The sequence below is a fragment of the Mobula birostris genome, chromosome 4 (assembly GCF_030028105.1).
Source record: "Mobula birostris isolate sMobBir1 chromosome 4, sMobBir1.hap1, whole genome shotgun sequence".
NCBI classification, from domain to species: domain Eukaryota; kingdom Metazoa; phylum Chordata; class Chondrichthyes; order Myliobatiformes; family Myliobatidae; genus Mobula; species Mobula birostris.
In genome coordinates, this window is record NC_092373.1 from 92559272 (window position 1) to 92579901 (window position 20630).

Sequence of the window (20630 nt, forward strand, 5' to 3'; positions counted from 1 at the left end):
ATAAAGCCACAGACTGTTTTCTAAATAAGGAGCAAATTCAAAAATCAGAGGTGCAAAGGGACTTGGGAGTCATTCTGCAGGATTCCCTAAAGGTTAACTTGCAGGTTGAGTGTGTGGTGAGGAAGAGAAATGCAATGTTACCATTCATTTTGAGAGGACTAGAATATAAAAGCAAGGGTGTAATGCTGAGGCTTTATAAAGCACTGGTGAGGCCTCACCTGGAGTATGGTGAGCAGCTTCGGGCCCCTTATCTAAGAAAGGATGTGCAGCTTTGGAGATGGTCCAGTGGGAGTTCATGTTATTGATTCCAGGAATGAAAGGGTTAACGTTTGAGGAGCATTGGATGGCTCTAAGCCTGTACTTGCTGGAGTTTAGAAGAATGACGGGGGATCTTATTGAAACCTTTTGGATATTGAAAAGCCTAGACAGTGTGGATGTAGAAAGGATGCTTCCTATGGTGGGGATGTCTAGGACCAGAGGGCACAGCCTCAGAATTTACGGACATCCGTTTAGAACAGAGGTGAGCAGGAATTGTTTTAGCCGGAGGGTGGGGAATCTGTGAAATTCATTGCCACAAACGGCTGTGGAGCCTAGGTCATTGGGTATATTTAAGACAGAGGTTCAAAGATTCTCATTTAATTAGTGTGTAAAAGGTTACAGACAAAATAGAATGGCAGAGCAGACGACGGGCCAAATGGCCTAATTCTGGTGTACCAGTGGCTACATACACCAGAGATCAACATTTAAAAGGTAAGCATCTCCAGAAGAACTCAAGTAAAATGTAATTACACGATAGTACAATGTTTTTATACATGCAGAGTAACGGCAATGAGTTACGTCTAAGATAGTACACGCTTAAGGAGTGAGGTAGGGGGTTCATACAGGATCTGAAGGAATATTTTTTCCCCAGAGGGTGGTTGGAATCTGGAACATGCTGCCTGAGAAGTTGGAGTCAGAGACTCTATAACATTTAAGAAACATTTAGACAAACTATTGAAGATACAGAAGTCTGTAGACCTAACGAGTTCAATGGTGCAACATTCAGCATAGATATGTTGGGCCAAATGGCCTGCTTCAAATGACACAAGGGCAGTAGACTGCTGGTACTTTCTACTTCGGTGACATATGATTTTATTTTTCTTCAGTTATATTAAAGATAGATGGGTTACAAGCAACTCTGATCTTTCATTACAGTGGACAACAATGATTTTGCTTCCTGAATACTTTTGGATGTAATTTTATGGATTTTGGGCTGCTGATCATGAAAATCACCAGGAAATTTCCTTATTAAGCACCATTTTTTTTGTAATTGCCTATATTTTTTTTATTTCAATTCGTAATTCAGACCAATTAAAATGTTGCCCACAATGTAAGCTGAGAAGTTTTCTATCTTGTCTAGGTATGCTTAGGCAAGGTGGATGTTGCATGGCAGGACAGGGTTAGAAAGGCTATAAAAGCATCATACACACACACACACACAGTAACACAGAGGCACAGAGAGAGACAAAACACACCATTCTATGCATCACATTTACATGTACAGTATAGCAGTTTGCAATCACGTTGATGTGTATGCTCTACAAGCATAGCATATCGTGTGTACCCATTATAATATCCCACATCATGAAGACCCTGGAGAGACTTGTTCTGGAGCTGCTCCGGCCTATGGTCAGGCCACATTTAGATCCCCTCCAGTTCGCCTACCAGCCCCGACTAGGAGTTGAGGATGCCATCGTCTATCTGCTAAACCGTGTCTACGCCCACCTGGACAAGCCAGCAAGCACTGTGAGGGTCATGCTTTTTGACTTCTCCAGTGCGTTTAACACCTTCCGCCCTGCTCTGCTGGGGGAGAAGCTGACAGTGATGCAGGTGGATGCTTTCCTGGTGTCATGGATTCTTGATTACCTGACTGGCAGACCACAGTACGTGTGCTTGCAACACTGTGTGTCCGACAGAGTGATCAGCAACACTGGGGCTCCACAGGGGACTGTCTTGTCTCCCTTTCTCTTCACCATTTACACCTCGGACTTCAACTACTGCACAGAGTCTTGTCATCTGCAGAAGTTTTCTGATGACTCTGCCATAGTTGGATGCATCAGCAAGGGAGATGAGGCTAAGTACAGGGCTACGGTAGGAAACTTTGTTACGTGGTGTGAGCAGAATTATCTGCAGCTTAATGTGAAAAAGACTAAGGAGCTGGTGATAGACCTGAGGAGAGCTAAGGTACCGGTGACCCCTGTTTCCATCCAGGGGGTCAGTGTGGACATGGTGGAGGATTACAAATACCTGGGGATACGAATTGACAATAAACTGGACTGGTCAAAGAACACTGAGGCTGTCTACAAGAAGGGTCAGAGCCGTCTCTATTTCCTGAGGAGACTGGGGTCCTTTAACATCTGCCGGACGATGCTGAGGATGTTCTACGTGTCTGTGGTGGCTAGTGCTATCACGTTTGCTGTCGTGTGCTGGGGCAGCAGGCTGAGCGTAGCAGACACCAACAAAATCAACAAACTCATTCATAAGGCCAGTGATGTTGTGGGGATGGAACTGGACTCTCTGACGGTGGTGTCTGAAAAGAGGATGCTGTCCAAGTTGCATGCCATCTTGGACAATGTCTCCCATCCACTACATGATGTTCTGGTTGGGTACAGGAGTACATTCAGCCAGAGACTCATTCCACCGAGATGCAACACAGAGCGTCACAGGAAGTCATTCCTGCCTGTGGCCATCAAACCTTACAACTCCTCCCCTGGAGGGTCAGACACCCTGAGCCAATAGGTTGGTCCTGGACTTATTTCCTGGCATAATTTACATATTACTATTTAACTATTTATGGTTTTATTTATTTAATTATTTATGGTGCAACTGTAACGAAAACCAGTTTCCCCGGGGACCAATAAAGTATGACCATGACTATGACTAATAGAGTAATTGTATTTTCAGGAGTATTTGCAAAATGCCTCGCCAGTGTTGCAACAGCCTCGACACTTCCTGTATATTTGTGGTGAGAATACACTTAAATCTTAAAGACAGAGCAATGCTCCTTCTATGAAGAAAGCTCATGAGCTCGGCTTTAGGTGTAACGCTGGAGACCAAGACAAAGCCTTGGGCTCCTCACATTTTCTGCATTCCCACTTATATTTCTTCCCTGCAAATCTTGGCACTGTCAGTGACGAGCACAGTGAAAGGTTTCACCAGGACATTGCAGTCATGGAGTAATGGTATCAGGCAACTGGACTCCATCAATGCTGGCTGATTATTGTTGGACATTGGAGTGAGAAGCCTCAGACACTGAGTACTGAGTACTGAGTCTCAACCACAAACTATTCCAGCAGCGACCATCCGGGAAACGGTACCGCAGCATAAAAGCCAGGACTAACAGGTTCCGGGACAGTTTCTTCAGACTGATTAATTCACACTGATACAATTGTATTTCTATGCTATATTGTTTAAACCTCTTGTTTAATTTCTTGTTTTAGTTCCACAGTTTCTGGCTGAGTTTCTTCCTCTTCCTGTTGTACCTACTATTTATTACAAATTACTATAAATTGCACATTCAGATGGAGATGTAGTGTAAGGATTTTTACTCCTTATGTATGTGAAGGATATAAGAAATAAAGTCAATTTAATTCAATTCAAATGAAAATCATCAACAAAACATCTTAGCTTAGTTGAACTATTGCAAATTATCAGCACCATCATGCAATTAAACACATTCTATTCAATAAAAGTTCATTTCTTGTTTTTCCAAATTCCTATGTGATACGAGTAGTCTGGAATTATATCTGTGTTCAGCTTCAAGCTGTCTATCATAACCACAAAAATTTATGAGTAATCAACACGTTTTAAAAAATTTCTTGCCCAGTATTATCAACCCCTTTTTCAACAACACCTGTACCAGTTTGGTTATGCAGATGTGCTAATATCTCTACCCCGGCATCTTCACAACAGTTCGTACCTCTATTCATGCAAAGATAAGACTAATGACCGTCTGATTGCCTCACGACCCTCATGTGTTACTATACCTTTAAACAACTCTCAGTGTTGACAAGCAGGAAAGCTCCCCACCATGGATCAGAGCTAAAGAAGCCTCTCGGATGAGTGGTGAAATGACTTGTGGACAACACAGTAAGTCCAGTTGCCTTGATTTGCTATTGCTTGATATACAATTACCTGGATGACTGAGAACTTTCTAGATAAGAGTGCTCTTTATCGCCTCAAGCCCATTCCATTCTCAGTGAGATAATGACTGATCTCTGACCAAGCTACATACACCCCACAATATTTTCCCCATAAAGATTTGAGGTGGAGTTATCATTGAGCCACTGGCTGTTAGCATCAGACAGGGCCATTGATATCTCCCATTGATACGCATGGACATAAACATCACCTTTCGTTATACGCTGATGATGTCCTTTTATATATTTCCAGCCCACAAACATCAATACCCACCCTTCTGACTCTAATTAATAATTCTGGTAGTTTCTCAGGTTTCTCTATTAATTGGGGTAAGAGTGAACTAATGCCAGTCACTGCAGTGGTTAACACAGCGTATTTACAGTCCATTCCCTTTAAACTAACTTACCATCGTTTTTCCTATCTTGGTGTGACTATTACAAAAAACCCAGATGACCTTTTGCAAGTGAATTGGTGAAACAAAGTTGAGCAGGTTAAACACAATATTGACTTTTGGAAAACTCTTCCAATTTCTTTGGTGGGGAGGGTTAACGCAATCAAGATGATTGTACTGCCACGATTTCTTCACCTTTTCCAGTCAATTCCATGTTTTATTCCTCTGTCATATTTTAAGCAATTGGATTCAATTATTATACCCTTCATTTGGAATTATAAAGCCATTAGAATTACTAAAAGACACTTGTCAAAGCCCAGGGAAGCAGGTGCCTTACCGAACGTTAAAATGCATAACTGGGCTGCCCACCTATCCATTCTTGCCTGGTGCAAAAAAGGCCCACCCTCTACCTCAGACTCGTGCCCAGCATGGTTACTCATAGAGCGAGTGCTTTGTAAGAATTAAGCTCTCCTTAATAGCCCCACTGCAGTTAATAAGTCACATTTTAGTAACAGCTTTGAGGTTGGCAGCACTATAAGAATTTGGAAGCAGATTCAACAGGCCCCAAAAACTTATATTGACACTCTGATCTGTGACAATCATTCCTTTTTGCCTGGCCTGGATGATACTGTTTTTTCCACCTGGAAACAGAGAGGCATCTGTAGTACTGTGTAGGTGACCTACATATTAATGGAAACTTTGCCTCATTTGTGCAGTTACAAGCAGTTTACAATATCCCTGCATCTAGTTTTTTTAGATATTTACAAATTTGAGGTTTTGTTAGGAAATATATACCTAACTTCGAAGTTTTAGACAAACATGAGTCCCTGGAAGCAATAAATAAATTTGACCCTGTTACTCGTAGTGCGGTACCCTATTTTTATCAGATCCTACATAACGGAGCTCGGGTGAATACTGCAGGTCTTAAACAGGCATGGGTGGATGAACTGGGTATAGAACTGACAGAGGAGGTCTGGGATGAGTGTTTAAAGAGTATACATGGTTGTTCGGTCGACATCAGACACACACTTATACAGTTTAAAACAATACACAGACTCCAATATTCGAAAGTAAAGTTGCACAGTTTCTACCCTGATGTTTCACCAGTTTGTAGTCGATGTAAATCTGTGAACAGTAACTTGTCACATTCATTCTGATCATGTTGTAAGCTTTATGCATACTGGAAAAGTATTCTTCACTGTTTCTCTGAGGCTTTTGGGAAGCGGTAGGAACCAGACCCGCTCATAGCCATTCTTGGAGTAACAAGCTCCCTAGCTTCAGCCAATATGTATGAAAAAATGGCTGTTTTATTTGGAATGGTGATTGCCAAGAAGTTAATCCTGCCAATGTGGAAAATGGATTCTGTGCCTATGTACGATCTGTGGCTGAGAGAAGTGGCAAATACTTTACATTTGGAGAGACTGAGACTATGTAAAGAGGACAGAGGGGACATCCTGAAAGGATATGGGGCCACGGGGTGAGGACTGAGGATTTTTGTGCGGTGCACCTCTGCTGTGTATGTCTACTTTTGCCTTTATATTTTTCTCCCTTTTGATGCTCAAGATTTAATTTGATTTTGTTAAGGTTGTGGTTTTTGTAGATATGCTGTATTTTTTTTGTTTGTTGTTTGTAATAAAAAAAAATTTAAAAAGATTTGAGGAGGGCTGGTGGGAAACGGGCAGAGGCAACACTTAACACTCGAGGCAAACCTAGTGCTGGCCTTCTCCTCGTTCCTAACTCCATCTATTGCTGCCAGAAGCAGGCTCCAGCCTCCCCCTGGGACATCAGGACATACTGCTCATCCCTCCTTGTAAACGATTGCAGGAGATTTCCCTGGACTATCGCTGGCCCTCTCAACCAGCTTCAGAAATTCTTAACGAAAAACACCTCACCCTCACAAAGCCTTGACCACAGGGGTGATCCAAAGCTTCCTGTTACTTGCTTTCACTACCTCCCCCAACTCCAGGTCACGGTCCCTCTCCTAATCCTGTTCACCGTCCGTCTCCCTCTCCCGTTCGCCGTCCGTCTCCCAATCCCGTTCACCAACCCTCTCCCACTCCCGTTCACGGTCCCTCTCCCAATCCTGTTCACCGTCCATCTCCCTCTCCCGTTCGCCGTCCGTCTCCCACTCCCATTCGCCGTCCCTCTCCCACTCCCGTTCACCTTCTGTCTCCCTCTCCCATTCACCGTCCCTCTCCCACTCCCGTTCGCCGTCCGTCTCCCAATCCCGTTCACCGTCCGTCTCCCTGTCCCATTCACCATCCGTCTCCCACTCCCATTCGCCGTCCCTCTCCCACTCCCATTCGCCGTCCCTCTCCCACTCCCGTTCACCTTCCCTCTCCCACTCCCGTTCACCGTCCCTCTCCCACTCCCATTCGCCGTCCGTCTCCCTCTCCCATTCGCTGTCCATCTCCATCTCCCATTCACCATCCGTCTCCCACTCCCGTTCACCATCCCTGTCCCTCTCCCATTTGCCGTCCCTCTCCCACTCCCGTTCACCATCCCTCTCCCTCTCCCGTTCGCCGTCCGTCTCTCTCTCCCATTCGCCGTCCCTTTCTCCCATTCGCTGTCCATCTTCCTCTCCCGTTCGCCGTCCCTCTCCCAATCCCATTCACCGTCCCTCTCCCACTCCCGTTCGCCATCCCTCTCCCACTCCCGTTCACCTTCTGTCTTCCAATCCCGTTCACCGTCCCTCTCCCTCTCCCATTCGCCGCCCGTCTCCCTCTCCCATTCACGGTCCCTCTCCCACTCCCGTTCGCCGTTCGTCTCCCAATCCCGTTCGCCGTCCCTCTCCCAATCCTGTTCACCATCCTTCTCCCTCTCCCATTCACCGTCCGTCTCCCTGTCCCATTCACCGTCCCTCTCCCTTTCCCGTTCGCCGTCCCTCTCCCTCTCCCGTTCGCCATCCCTCTCCCAATCCCGTTCACTGTCCCTCTCCCTCTCCCATTCGCCGCCCGTCTCCCTCTCCCATTCACCGTCCCTCTCCCACTCCCGTTCGCCGTCCGTCTCCCAATCCCATTCACCATCCCTCTCCCTTTCCCGTTTGCCATCCTTCTCCCTCTCCCGTTCACCGTCCGTCTCCCTGTCCCATTCACCGTCCCTCTCCCTTTCCCGTTCGCCATCCTTCTCCCTCTCCCGTTCACCGCCCGTCTCCCTGTCCCATTCACCGTCCCTCTCCCTTTCCCGTTCACCGTCCCTCTCCCTTTCCCGTTCGCCGTCCCTCTCCCTCTCCCGTTTGCCATCCGTCCTGTTCACCGCCCGTCTCCCTGTCCCATTCACCGTCCGTCTCCCTGTCCCATTCACCATCCCTCTCCCTTTCCCGTTCGCCGTCCCTCTCCCTCTCCCGTTCGCCGTCCGTTTCCCAATCCTGTTCACCGTCCCTCTCCCTCTCCCATTCGCCGTCCCTCTCCCAATCCCGTTCACCGTCCCTCTCCCACTCCCGTTCGCCATCCCTCTCCCACTCCCGTTCGCCGTCCGTCTCCCACTCCCGTTCACCTTCCCTCTCCCAATCCCGTTCACCGTCCGTCTCCCTGTCCCATTCACCGTCCGTCTCCCAATCCCATTCACCGTCCCTCTCCCTTTCCCGTTCGCCATCCTTCTCCCTCTCCCGTTCACCGCCTGTCTCCCTGTCCCATTCACCGTCCCTCTCCCTTTCCCGTTCACCGTCCCACTCCCTCTCCCGTTCACCGTCCGTCTCCCAATCCTGTTCACCGTCCGTCTCCCTGTCCCATTCACCGTCCGTCTCCCACTCCCGTTCGCCGTCCCTCTCCCACTCCCGTTCGCCGTCCGTCTCCCACTCCCGTTCACCTTCCCTCTCCCAATCCCATTCACCGTCCCTCTCCCAATCCTGTTCGCCATCCCTCTCCCTCTCCCGTTTGCCATCCGTCCTGTTCACCGCCCGTCTCCCTGTCCCATTCACCGTCCGTCTCCCTGTCCCATTCACCGTCCCACTCCCTCTCCCATTCGCCGTCCCTCTCCCACTCCCGTTCGCCGTCCGTCTCCCACTCCTGTTCACCTTCCCTCTCCCAATCCCGTTCACCGTTCCTCTCCCACTCCCGTTCGCCGTCCGTCTCCCAATCCCATTCACTGTCCCTCTCCCTTTCCCGTTCGCCATCCTTCTCCCTCTCCCGTTCACCGTCCGTCTCCCTGTCCCATTCACCGTCCCTCTCCCTTTCCCATTCACCATCCCTCTCCCTTTCCCGTTCGCCGTCCCTCTCCCTCTCCCGTTTGCCATCCGTCCTGTTCACCGCCCGTCTCCCTGTCCCATTCACCGTCCGTCTCCCTGTCCCATTCACCATCCCTCTCCCTTTCCTGTTCGCCGTCCCTCTCCCTCTCCCGTTCGCCGTCCGTTTCCCAATCCTGTTCACCGTCCGTCTCCCTGTCCCATTCGCCGTCCCTCTCCCACTCCCATTCGCCGTCCCTCTCCCACTCCCGTTCACCTTCCCTCTCCCACTCCTGTTCACCGTCCCTCTCCCACTCCCGTTCGCCGTCCGTCTCCCAATCCCATTCACCGTCCCTCTCCCAATCCCGTTCACCATCCCTCTCCCTCTCCCATTCACCGTCCCTCTCCCTTTCCCGTTCGCCATCCTTCTCCCTCTCCCATTCGCCGTCCGTCTCCATCTCCCATTCACCATCCGTCTCCCACTCCCGTTCACCATCCCTGTCCCTCTCCCATTTGCCGTCCGTCTCTCTCTCCCATTCGCCGTCCCTCTCCCAATCCCGTTCACCGTCCCTCTCCCACTCCCGTTCGCCATCCCTCTCCCACTCCCGTTCGCTGTCCATCTCCCAATCCTGTTCACCGTCCGTCTCCCTGTCCCATTCACCATCCGTCTCCCACTCCCGTTCGCCGTCCCTCTCCCACTCCCGTTCACCTTCCCTCTCCCAATCCCGTTCACTGTCCCTCTCCCTCTCCCATTCGCTGTCCGTCTCCCTCTCCCATTCGCCGTCCGTCTCCATCTCCCATTCACCGTCCCTCTCCCAATCCCGTTCACCATCCCTCTCCCTCTCCCATTCGCTGTCCGTCTCCCTCTCCCGTTCGCCGTCCGTCTCCTAATCCCGTTCACCATCTGTCTCCCAATCCCGTTCGCCGCCCGTCTCCCTCTCCTGTTCGCTGTCCCTCTCCCAATCCCGTTCGCCGCCCGTCTCCCTCTCCCGTTCGCCGCCCGTCTCCCTCTCCCATTTGCCGTCTGTCTCCCAATCCCATTCACCGTCCATCTCCCTCTCCCATTCACCGTCCATCTCCCTCTCCCATTCACCGTCCATCTCCCCATCCTGTTCACCATCCCTCTCCCTCTCCCGTTCGCTGTCCCTCTCCCAATCCCGTTCACCGTCCCTCTCCTTCACCCGTTCGCCGTCCGTCTCCCTCTCCCATTCACCGTCCGTCTCCCACTCCCGTTCACCATCCCTGTCCCTCTCCCATTTGCCGTCCCTCTCCCAATCCCGTTCACCATCCCTCTCCCTCTCCCGTTCACCGTCCGTCTCTCTCTCCCATTCGCCGTCCCTCTCTCCCATTCGCTGTCCGTCTCCCTCTCCCTTTCGCCGTCCCTCTCCCAATCCCGTTCACCGTCCCTCTCCCACTCCCGTTCGCCATCCCTCTCCCACTCCCGTTCACCTTCTGTCTCCCAATCCCGTTCACCGTCCGTCTCCCTGTCCCATTCACCGTCCGTCTCCCAATCCCATTCACCGTCCCTCTCCCTTTCCTGTTCGCCGTCCTTCTCCCTCTCCCGTTCGTGTCCCTCTCCCTCTCCCGTTCGCCGTCCCTCTCCGAATCCTGTTCACCGTCCGTCTGCCACTCCTGTTCACCGTCCGTCTCCCTCTCCCATTCCCCGTCCGTCTCCCTCTCCCGTTCCCCGTCCGTCGCCCTCTCCCGTTCACTGTCCATCTCCCAATCCCGTTCACCGTCTGTCTCCCAATCCCGTTCACCGTCTGTCTCCCACTCCCGTTCGCCGCCCGTCTCCCTCTCCTGTTCGCCGTCCCTCTCCCAATCCCGTTCGCCGTCCGTCTCCCACTCCCATTCGCCGACCGTCTCCCACTCCCGTTCGCCGCCCGTCTCCCTCTCCCGTTCGCCGCCCGTCTCCCTCTCCCATTTGCCGTCTGTCTCCCTCTCCCATTCACCGTCCATCTCCCTCTCCCATTCACCGTCCATCTCCCAATCCTGTTCACCATCCCTCTCCCTCTCCCGTTCGCTGTCCCTCTCCCAATCCCGTTCACCGTCCCTCTCCTTCACCCGTTCGCCGTCCGTCTCCCTCTCCCATTCACCGTCCGTCTCCCACTCCCGTTCACCATCCCTGTCCCTCTCCCATTTGCCGTCCTTCTCCCAATCCCGTTTACCATCCCTCTCCCTCTCCCGTTCGCCGTCCATCTCTCTCTCCCATTCGCCGACCCTCTCCCATTCGCTGTCTGTCTCACTCTCCCGTTCGCCGTCCCTCTCCCAATCCCGTTCACCGTCCCTCTCCCTCTCCCGTTCGCCGTCCCTCACCCTCTCCCGTTCGCCGTCCTTCACCCTCTCCCGTTCGCCGTCCTTCTCCCAATCCCGTTCACCGTCTGTCTGCCACTCCCGTTGACCGTCCGTCTCCCTCTCCCGTTCACCGTCCATCTCCCAATCCTGTTCACCGTCCATCTCCCTGTCCCATTTGCCATCCCTCTCTCTCTCCAGTTCACCGTCCGTCTCCCTCTCCCGTTCGCCATCCCTCTCCCTCTCCCGTTCACCGTCTGTCTCCCTCTCCCGTTGGCCGTCCGTTTCCCAATCCCGTTCACCATCCGTCTTCCAATCCCGTTCACTGTCCCTCTCCCTCTCCTGTTCACCGTCCGTCTCCCAATCCCGTTCACCGTCCGTCTCCCAATCCCGTTCACCGTCCCTCTCCCTCTCCTGTTCGCCGTCCCTTTCCCAATTCCGTTCGCCGTCCGTCTCCCAATCCCGTTCACCGTCCCTCTCTCTCTCTCTCCCATTCGCCGTCCGTCTCCCAATACTGTTCACCGTCCGTCTCCCAATCCCATTCACCGTCCCTCTCCCAATCCTGTTCACCGTCCGTCTCCCTCTCCTGTTCGCCGTCCCTCTCTCTCTCCCGTTCGCCGTCCCTCTCCCTCTGCCGTTCGCCGTCCCTCACCCAATCTCGTTCGCCGTCCCTCTCCCAATCCTGTTCACCGTCTGTAGCCCTCTCCCGTTCACTGTCCGTCTCCCACTCCCGTTTGCCATCCCTCTTCCAATCCCGTTCACCGTCCCTCTCCCACTCCCGTTCACCGTCCCTCTCCCTCTCCCATTCACCGTCCGTCTCCCTCTCCTGTTCACTATCAATCTGCCAATCCCGTTCACCATCCCTCTCCCACTCCTGTTCGCCGTCCCTCTCCCTTTCCCGTTCGCTGTCCGCCTCCCTTTCCCGTTTGCCGTCCGTCTCTCTCTCCCGTTCACCATCCATCTCCCTCTCCTATTCGCCGTCCGTCTCCCTCTCCCGTTCACCGTCCCTCTCCTAATCCCATTCACTGTCCGTCTCCCTCTCCCGATCCCACTTGCCATGCAGTCCCACACTCGCTCGCCGTTCCACTCCCACTCTGCCCTCCTGTCCTGCTGTAACACAACCTAAAACTAATACCTCAGCTTGTAGAATGAACACACTGCGGGAGGAACCCAACAGGTCGGTCAACATCTGTAGGAGGAATGAAAGATATCGATGGTTTGGATCAAAACCTGTATCAATCTGGACCATTGAGGTTCTCCAGCAAATTTTGTAACACTCTATCCTCCACCTGGGCATATTGCAGCCTACAGGACTCAATACTGAATTCTCAAACTATAAATTAGTCTTCATTTCCTTCTTAGACTATTAAAGAGGGTCTTTGACCCGAAAAATTGTCTCTGTTTACATTTTAGACTTCCAGCATCCGTTAATTTCTTTTAGTTTTGTACAGTTTCTAGATGCAAGGTTAATGAAATCCAGTCACTGGCTAATGGGAAGGATGTGAGTTGTGAAGAAATCATTAGCTTTATTTGTCATACGTACACGGAAACATCGGAACGGTCAGTGAAATGTGTCCATTTGTGTCAAAGTACGAGATTTGTGCTGGAGAAAGCCCGCAGGTGCCCACAGCTCACTAGCCCAAACCAGGTGTCTATGGGGTACAGAGGAAACCGGCGCTGTCACGGGGAGAACGCACAGACGGGCAGGATTGAACCCCGATTGGTCAGTGCTGTCACGGGCAGAACGCACAGACACGAGCGTGGATTGAACCCCGATTGGTCAGTGCTGTCACGGGGAGAACGCACAGACACGAGCGTGGATTGAACCCCGATTGGTCAGTGCTGTCACGGGGAGAATGCACAGACGGGCAGGATTGAACCCCGATTGGTCAGCGCTGTCACGGGGAGAACGCACAGACACGAGCGTGGATTGAACCCCGATTGGTCAGTGCTGTCACGGGGAGAATGCACAGACACGAGCGTGGATTGAACCCCGATTGGTCAGTGCTGTCACGGGGAGAACGCACAGACACGAGCGTGGATTGAACCCTGATTGGTCAGTGCTGTCACGGGGAGAACGCACAGGCACGAGCGTGGATTGAACCCCGATTGGTCAGTGCTGTCACGGGGAGAATGCACAGACGGGCAGGATTGAACCCCGATTGGTCAGCGCTGTCACGGGAGAATAGAACATAGAATAGAATGGCACATTACAGGCCCTTCGGCCCACAATGTTGTGTCGACCCTCAAACCCTGCCTCCCATATAACCCCCCACCTTAAATTCCTCCATATACCTGTCTAGTAGTCTCTTAACCTTCACTAGTGTATCTGCCTCCACCACTGACTCAGGCAGTGCATTCCATGCACCAACCACTCTCTGAGTAAAAAACCTTCCTCTAATATCCCCCTTGAACTTCCCACCCCTTACCTTAAAGCCATGTCCTCTTGTATTGAGCAGTGGTGCCCTGGGGAAGAGGCGCTGGCTATTCACTCTATCTATTCCTCTTATTATCTTGTACACCTCTATCATGTCTCCTCTCATCCTCCTTCTCTCCAAAGAGTAAAGCCCTAGCTCCTTTAATCTCTGATCATAATCCATACTCTCTAAACCAGGCAGCATCCTGGTAATTCTCCTCTGTACCCTTTCCAATGCTTCCACATCCTTCCTATAGTGAGGTGACCAGAACTGGACACAGTAACCAAGTGTGGCCTAACCAGAGTTTTATAGAGCTGCATCATTACATCGCGACTCTTAAACTCTATCCCTCGACTTATGAAAGCTAACACCCCATAAGCTTTCTTAACTACCCTATCCACCTGTGAGGCAACTTTCAGGGATCTGTGGACATGTACCCCCAGATCCCTCTGCTCCTCCACACTACCAAATATCCTGCCATTTACTTTGTACTCTGCCTTGGGGTTTGTCCTTCCAAAGTGTACCACCTCACACTTCTCCGGGTTGAACTCCATCTGCCACTTCTCAGCCCACTTCTGCAACCTATCAATGTCTCTCTGCAATCTTCGACAATCCTCTACACTAACTACAACACCACCAACCTTTGTGTCTGCAAACTTGCCAACCCACCCTTCTACCCCCATATCCAGGTCGTTAATAAAAATCACGAAAAGTAGAGGTCCCAGAACAGATCCTTGTGGGATGCACAGACAGGGGCAGGATTGAACCCCAATCGATCAGCGCTGTGATGTAAGCTCCCCGCTACACTGCCACCCCCTGCACAATGGGAATCAAACTATAACAGATTGAATTTTACAGATCGATCCACATTTTCCATTTTCTCTCTTTTTTTTTATCCATATCAGGACAAGAGGTGTGTGTATCTGCCCTTGAATGCCAGATTATGCAACATTATTCAGACTTTACATTAGTAAAACATTACACAGAGGAGATTAACTTCACCTTGAGAGTCACAGCATCTGATCCTATCACACAAATTCCCTTTGTTCCCCCTTCGTCCACACCTCAGTGACTTGTTGCCATGACAAACCTGAAACACGAGCTCCATTTCTTTCTGTAGATGCTGCCTGACCTGTAGAGAGTGTCCAGCATTTTCTCTCCTATTCCAGGTTTGCAGTTTTAGTTTAGTTTTGAGTTCAACATCTCCTTCAACTGCTTCCAACCGCAATTTACAACAATCAATCCAATAGTTACGGATACACTTGCTTTCAATGGAGACTCACCAATATAAACCAAGGCAGTGATTGTTAGGGCTTTGGACAGAATCCTCCAGCCAGAAGCTGCTCCCTCAAGCTTCATCACAACCAGGTGGAGCAGACAGGCGCAGGCTGCTTCGACCAAGGCTCCGTGGCTGATGGACGTTTGAATGGCGGAGCTGCAGTCAGTGGCCATCAGGTTCTGGATGAGATGAAACTCTGTCAGCTCCCAGGACCAGTACACCTTAGTGATGGTGCTGGCCAACTGCACCCCTCCAAACTGGGCCAGGATCCTCAGAGAAGCAGCTCCCAGCGCAGAATTAGAGCACAGCAGCTCCTGCAAGGTGATCAGGGGATTGGCATGTGCTCCATCAAACGTGATTTCGTGGATCAAGACGAGGATGAATAATAAAGTCAGAACCACGTCCAGCCCAAACCCACCTCCCCACGGCCCAATCACCACCAGCATCCTGAGCTCGAGCCAGCAGGCCCCTAGCTGGAAGCAGGCGACCAGCTCCACCAGTAAGGTGCAATAAACCCAAGGTGGAAAGAGCCTTCTAGAGACCATCCTGACCACCTGACACAGAGCCACAACAGCAAAGAAATAAGTGGCAGAGACGTTGAGCCCAGCCATGGCTTTCCTCAGACCTGGCTCTCTGTGACTCCTAACATTTGATGCATTTTTAAATGGAAACGTGTACATTTACTGGAGTCAAGGACAGTACAAATAAATATACGTCTACAAAGCAGAACCAGGCAAGGGTTGGTCAATCATCTACAGACGGTTTACACCTGGCACCCACAGCTTCCTCTCACTGCTGGTGTGAGAGCTTTTATGCTAGTAAAAAATATTCAAAGATATCTGTAACACATGCGTTTAAAGGTGCATTCTAAAACTCTCACATCAGTTACAAAATATTCTGTAGCCGTGCAAGAGTAGAGGGAAGAGAACAAGTCCCACAGATCAGGTCATGTGAAAGTGGGTAGTCAGAGGGGCAGGCTTAAAGAAGGATCCCACAGATCAGGTCACTCACAGATCAGATCACTCACAGATCAGATCACTCACAGGTCAGGTCACTCACAGATCAGATCATTCACAAATTAGGTCACGTGAAAGTGGGTGGTCAGGGGGGCAGGCTTAAAGAAGGATAGGGAGGTACAGATGAGGAAGGTTTAGGGTCTTGGGGGTTCAAACGGGGACCTGTTGGCAGAGTTTGATAAACTGGTTATAACCTAAGTCTGCATTCAAATGTACAAAGTAAAGTGGTTTGAAAAGCAGAGAAGAAATATTTCTGGAGTAGTCTTCAGCCGTACAAGTGGGGGGGTGCGGGGTCTGCAGGCAGTGCTTGCAAGCAAAGATGCAAAGAGAGACATGGAGAATAAGGAGAAACACAAGAGGCAGTGGGAATGTTGGGAGAGGTGGATTGGTGTGGTGTGATGGATGCAGAGAGGATACAGGAGTGTTCTGGGTTAGATACCCACATGGTGTGTTGCCTCCCAGGGGCCGGGTATGGGATGTCTCAGATCGGGTGCGGAGTATTCTGAAGGGAGAGGGTGAACAGCCAGAAGTCTTGGTACACGTTAGTACCAATGACATAGGTAGAAAAAGGGAGGAGATCCTGAAGAGAGAATTGAGGGAGTTGGGTAGGAAGCTGCAAAGCAGGTCACCAGGGTGGTAATCCCAGGATTGCTGCCTGTGCCACGTGCTAACGAGTGCAAGAATAGCATGATCAGGCATATTAATGTGTGGCTGAGAGACTGGTGTAGGGGGCAGGGCTTCAGATTCCTGGATCATTGGGGCCTCTTCTGGGGGAGGTACGATCTGTACAAAAAAGACGGGTTACACCTGAACCCAAAGGGGTCCAATATCCTGGCAGGCAGGTTTAATAGAGCTGTTAGGGAGGGTTTAAACTAATTTGGCAGGGGAATGGGAACCGGAGTGATAGGGCTGAGGAAGGGGAAAACAGAAATAAATCATGCAACAGGGATGATAGAAAGGACAGGCAGGAGGTGAGGCATAATCACAGTCAGTGGCATGAGTTACAGGGCAATAGAGGTGTGGTGTAGTTAAAACAGAAAGCAACAAATACTGGACTGAGAGTGTTTTATTTGAATGCACGCAGCACAAGGAATAAAATGGACGATCTTCAAATTCAGCTACAGATTGGCAAGTATGAGGTTGTAGCCATCTCTGAAACTTGGCTAAAGGATGGCTGCTATTGGGAGCTGAATGTCCAAGGATAGATGGCGTATCAGAAAGATAGGTTAGTAGGCAGAGGGGGTGGTATGGCCCTGTGTATAAGAAATAATATTAAATCATTAGAAAGAGATGACATGGGATCGGAAGGTGTAAGTCTCTATGGGTTGAGTTAAGAAATGACAAGGGTAAAAGGACCCTAATGGCAATTGCATACAGGCCTCCAAACAGCAGCCGGGATGTGGATTACAAATTACAGCAGGAGATAGAAAACGTATGTCAGAAAGGCAATTTCATGATAATCGTTGAGGATTTTAACATGAAAGTGGATTGGAAAAACCAGGTCAGTGCTGGACCTCAAGAGAGAGAATTTGTAGAATGTCTGAGGGATGGCTTTTTTAGAACAGCTTGTTGTTGAGCCCACTAGGGGATCAGCTGTGCTGGATCAGGTGTTGTGCAATGATCCAGAGGCGATAAGAGAGCTTAAGGTTAAGGAACCCTTAGGGAACAGTGATCACAATAAAATCGAGTTCACTTTGAAATTTGAGAAGGAGAAAATAAATTACAATGAGTTGGTATTTCAGTGGAATAAATGTGAGGGGAACTGGCCAAGGTTGACTGGAAAGGGACACCAGCAGGAAGGACAGCAGAGCAACAATGGCTGGAGTTTCTGCGAAAAATGAGGGAAATGCAAGACAGATATATTCCAAATAAGAAGAAATTTTCAAACAGAAGAAGGACACTACCATGGCTGACAAGTGAAGTCAGAGCCAAAGTAAAATCAAAAGAGAGGGCATACAAGAAAGCCAAAGCTAGTGGCAAGAAAGAGGATTGAGAAGCTTTTAAAAGTTTGCAGAAGGAAACTAAGAAGGTCACTAGGAAGGAAAAGATGAATTATGAAAGGAAGCTGGCAACTAGTATCAAAGAAGATACTAAAAGTTCTTTTAAGTATATAAAGGGTAAAAGAGAGTTGAGGGTAGACATAGGACCGATACAAAATGACGCTGGATATTGTAATAAGAGACGCAGAGGTGGCAGAGGAACTGAATGCGTATTTTGCATCAGTCTTCACAGTGGAAGACATCTACAGTACACCGGACATTCAAGAGTGTCAGGGAAGTGAAGTTTGTGCAGTGAAAATTACAACTGAGAAGATGCTCAGGAAGCTTAATGGTCTGAGGGTGGATAAATCTCCTGGACCTGATGGAATGCACCCTCAGGTTCTGAAGGAAGTAGCTGGAGAGATTGCGGAGGCATTAACAATGATCTTTCAAGAATCGATAGATTCTGGCATTGTACCAGATGACTGGAAAATTACGAATGTTACACCGCTATTTAAGAAAGGTGGGAGGCAGCAGAAAGGAAATCATAGGCCTGTTAGCCTGACATCAGTGGTTGGGAGGTTGTTGGAGTCGATTATTAGGAATGAGATTACAGAGTACCTGGAGGCACATGACAAGATATGCCAAAGTCAGCATGGTTTCCTGAAAGGAAAGTCCTGCCTGACAAACCCACTGCAATTTTTTGAGGAAATTACAAGCAGGGTAGACAAAGGAGATGCAGTAGATGTTGTGTACTTGGATTTTCAGAAGGTCTTTGACAAGGTGCCGCACATGAGGCTGCTTAGCAAGTTGAGAGCCCATGGAATTACAGGGAAGTTACTAGCAGGGGTCGGAGTTCCACAGGGGTCGGTGTTGGGACCGTTGCCTTTCATGATGTATGTCAATGATTTGGACTATGGGATAATGGATTTGTGGCTAAATATGCCGATGATATAAAGATAAGTGGAGGAGCAGGTAGTGTTGAGGAAACAGAGAGCTTGCAGAGAGACTTGGATAGTTTAGGGGAATGGGCAAAGAAGTGGCAAATGAAATACAGTGTTGGAAAGTGTATGATTATGCACTTTGGTGGAAGAAATAAACAGGCAGACTATTATTTAGATGAGGAGAGAATTCAAAATGCAGAGATGCAAAGGGACTTGGGAGTCCTTGTGCAGGATACCCTAATGGTTGATCTGCAGGTTGGGTCGGTGGTGAAGGCGGTGAATACAAAGTTGGCATTCATTTCTAGAGGTATAGAATATAAGGGCAGGGATGTGATGTTGGGGCTCTATAAGGCACTCGTGAGACCACACTTGGAGTATTGTGTGCAGATTTGGGCTCCTTGTTTTAGAAAGGATATACTGATATGGGAGAGGGCTCAGAGAAGATTCACAAGAATGATTCCAGGAATGAAAAGGTTACCATATGAGGAACGTCTGGCAGCTCTTGGTCTGTATTCCCTGGAGTTCAGGAGAATGATGGGGGGATCTCATAGAAACATTCTGAATGTTAAAAGGCCTGCACAGATTAGAGATGGCAAAGTTATTTCCCATGGCAGCGGTGTCTAGGACAAGAGGGCACGACTTCAGGATTGAAAGATGTCCATTTAGAACAGAGATGGGGAGAAATTACTTTAGTCAGAGGGTGGTAAATCTGTGGAATTTTTTGTCATGAGCTGCTGTGGAGACCAAGTCATTGGGTCTATTTAAGGCAGAGATAGATAGGTTCTTGATTAGCCAGGGCATCAAAGACTGATGGGGAGAAGGCAGGGGAATGGGGATGACTGGAAGAATTGGATCAGCCCATGATTGAATAGCGGAGCAGACTCGATGGGCTGAATGGCCTACTTCTGCTCAAAGGAATTGAGGTGGAATAGTGACCATAATTTCCAGTACTTAACACCACAAGACCATAAGACATAGGAGCAGAATTAGGCCACTCAGCCCATCGAGTCCACTCCGCCATTTCATCATGGCTGATCCCAGATCCCATTCAACTCCATACACCTGCTCTCTCTCCATATCCCTTGATTCCCCCAACCAATCAGGAATCTATCAACTTCTGCTTTAAATATATGCACGGACTTGGCCTCCACCACAGTCTGCGGCAGAGCATTCCACAGATTCACCACTCTTTGGCTAAAAAAAAAATTCCTCCTTACTTCTGTTCTAAAAGGTTATCCCTCAATTTTGAGGCTGTGCCCTCTAGTTTTGGATACCCCCACCAGAGTGTACATTCTCCCCACATCCACCTTATCTAGCCCTTTCAAATTCAAGTAGGTTTCAATGAAATCTCCTCCTATTCTTCTAAATTCCAGTGAATACAGGCCCAAAGCTGCCAAACGCTCCTCATATGTTAATCTCTTCATTCCCGGAATTATCCTAGTGACCCTCCTCTGGACTGTCACCAATGACAATACATTCTTTCTAAGATAAGTGCTGTGGATGTACCTACACCTCAGGGACAGCAGCCGTTCAGGAGGCAACTTATCACCACCTACTTATTACCACCTATTCTTCCAATTTGTCTAAGTCCGGCTACAATCACATTGCATCTTCAGCACTACTCACTCCTCCATCTCTCTTTGTATCACCCACAAACTTTGCCACAAAGCCATCCATTTCACTATTTAAATTCTTAAACAATGTGAAAAGTAGTGGTCCTAATACTGATCCCTGAGGAACACCACTAGTCACCGGCAGCCAACCAGAAAAAGCCCCATTTATTCCCACTTGCTGCCTCCCGCCTGTCAGCCATTCCTCCATCTATGCCAGTATCTTTCCTGTAATGGCATTGGATTTTATCTTGTTAAGCAGCCTCATGTGAGGTACCATATCAAATGCCTTCTGAAAATCTAAGTAAGTGACATCCACTGCCTCTCCTTTGTCCTCCCTGCTTGTTACTTCTTCAAAGAA

General features: G+C 49.4%; 1 protein-coding gene across 2 annotated transcripts in view; it reads right to left on the bottom strand.

Moving 5' to 3' along the window:
* Positions 1 to 15400, bottom strand: part of aqp12 (aquaporin 12) — a 37504-nt gene extending 22104 nt beyond the window's left edge. The window contains exon 1 of one of the 2 annotated variants that reach the window (XM_072254669.1): positions 14725 to 15367. In XM_072254669.1, the coding sequence (XP_072110770.1) occupies positions 14725 to 15331 (607 nt within the window). In that variant the 5' untranslated portion in view covers positions 15332 to 15367. Of the gene's footprint in view, positions 1 to 14724 lie in introns of both variants that reach the window. The other variant, XM_072254668.1, reaches the window with a different exon arrangement.
* Positions 15401 to 20630: the final 5230 nt, after the last annotated feature.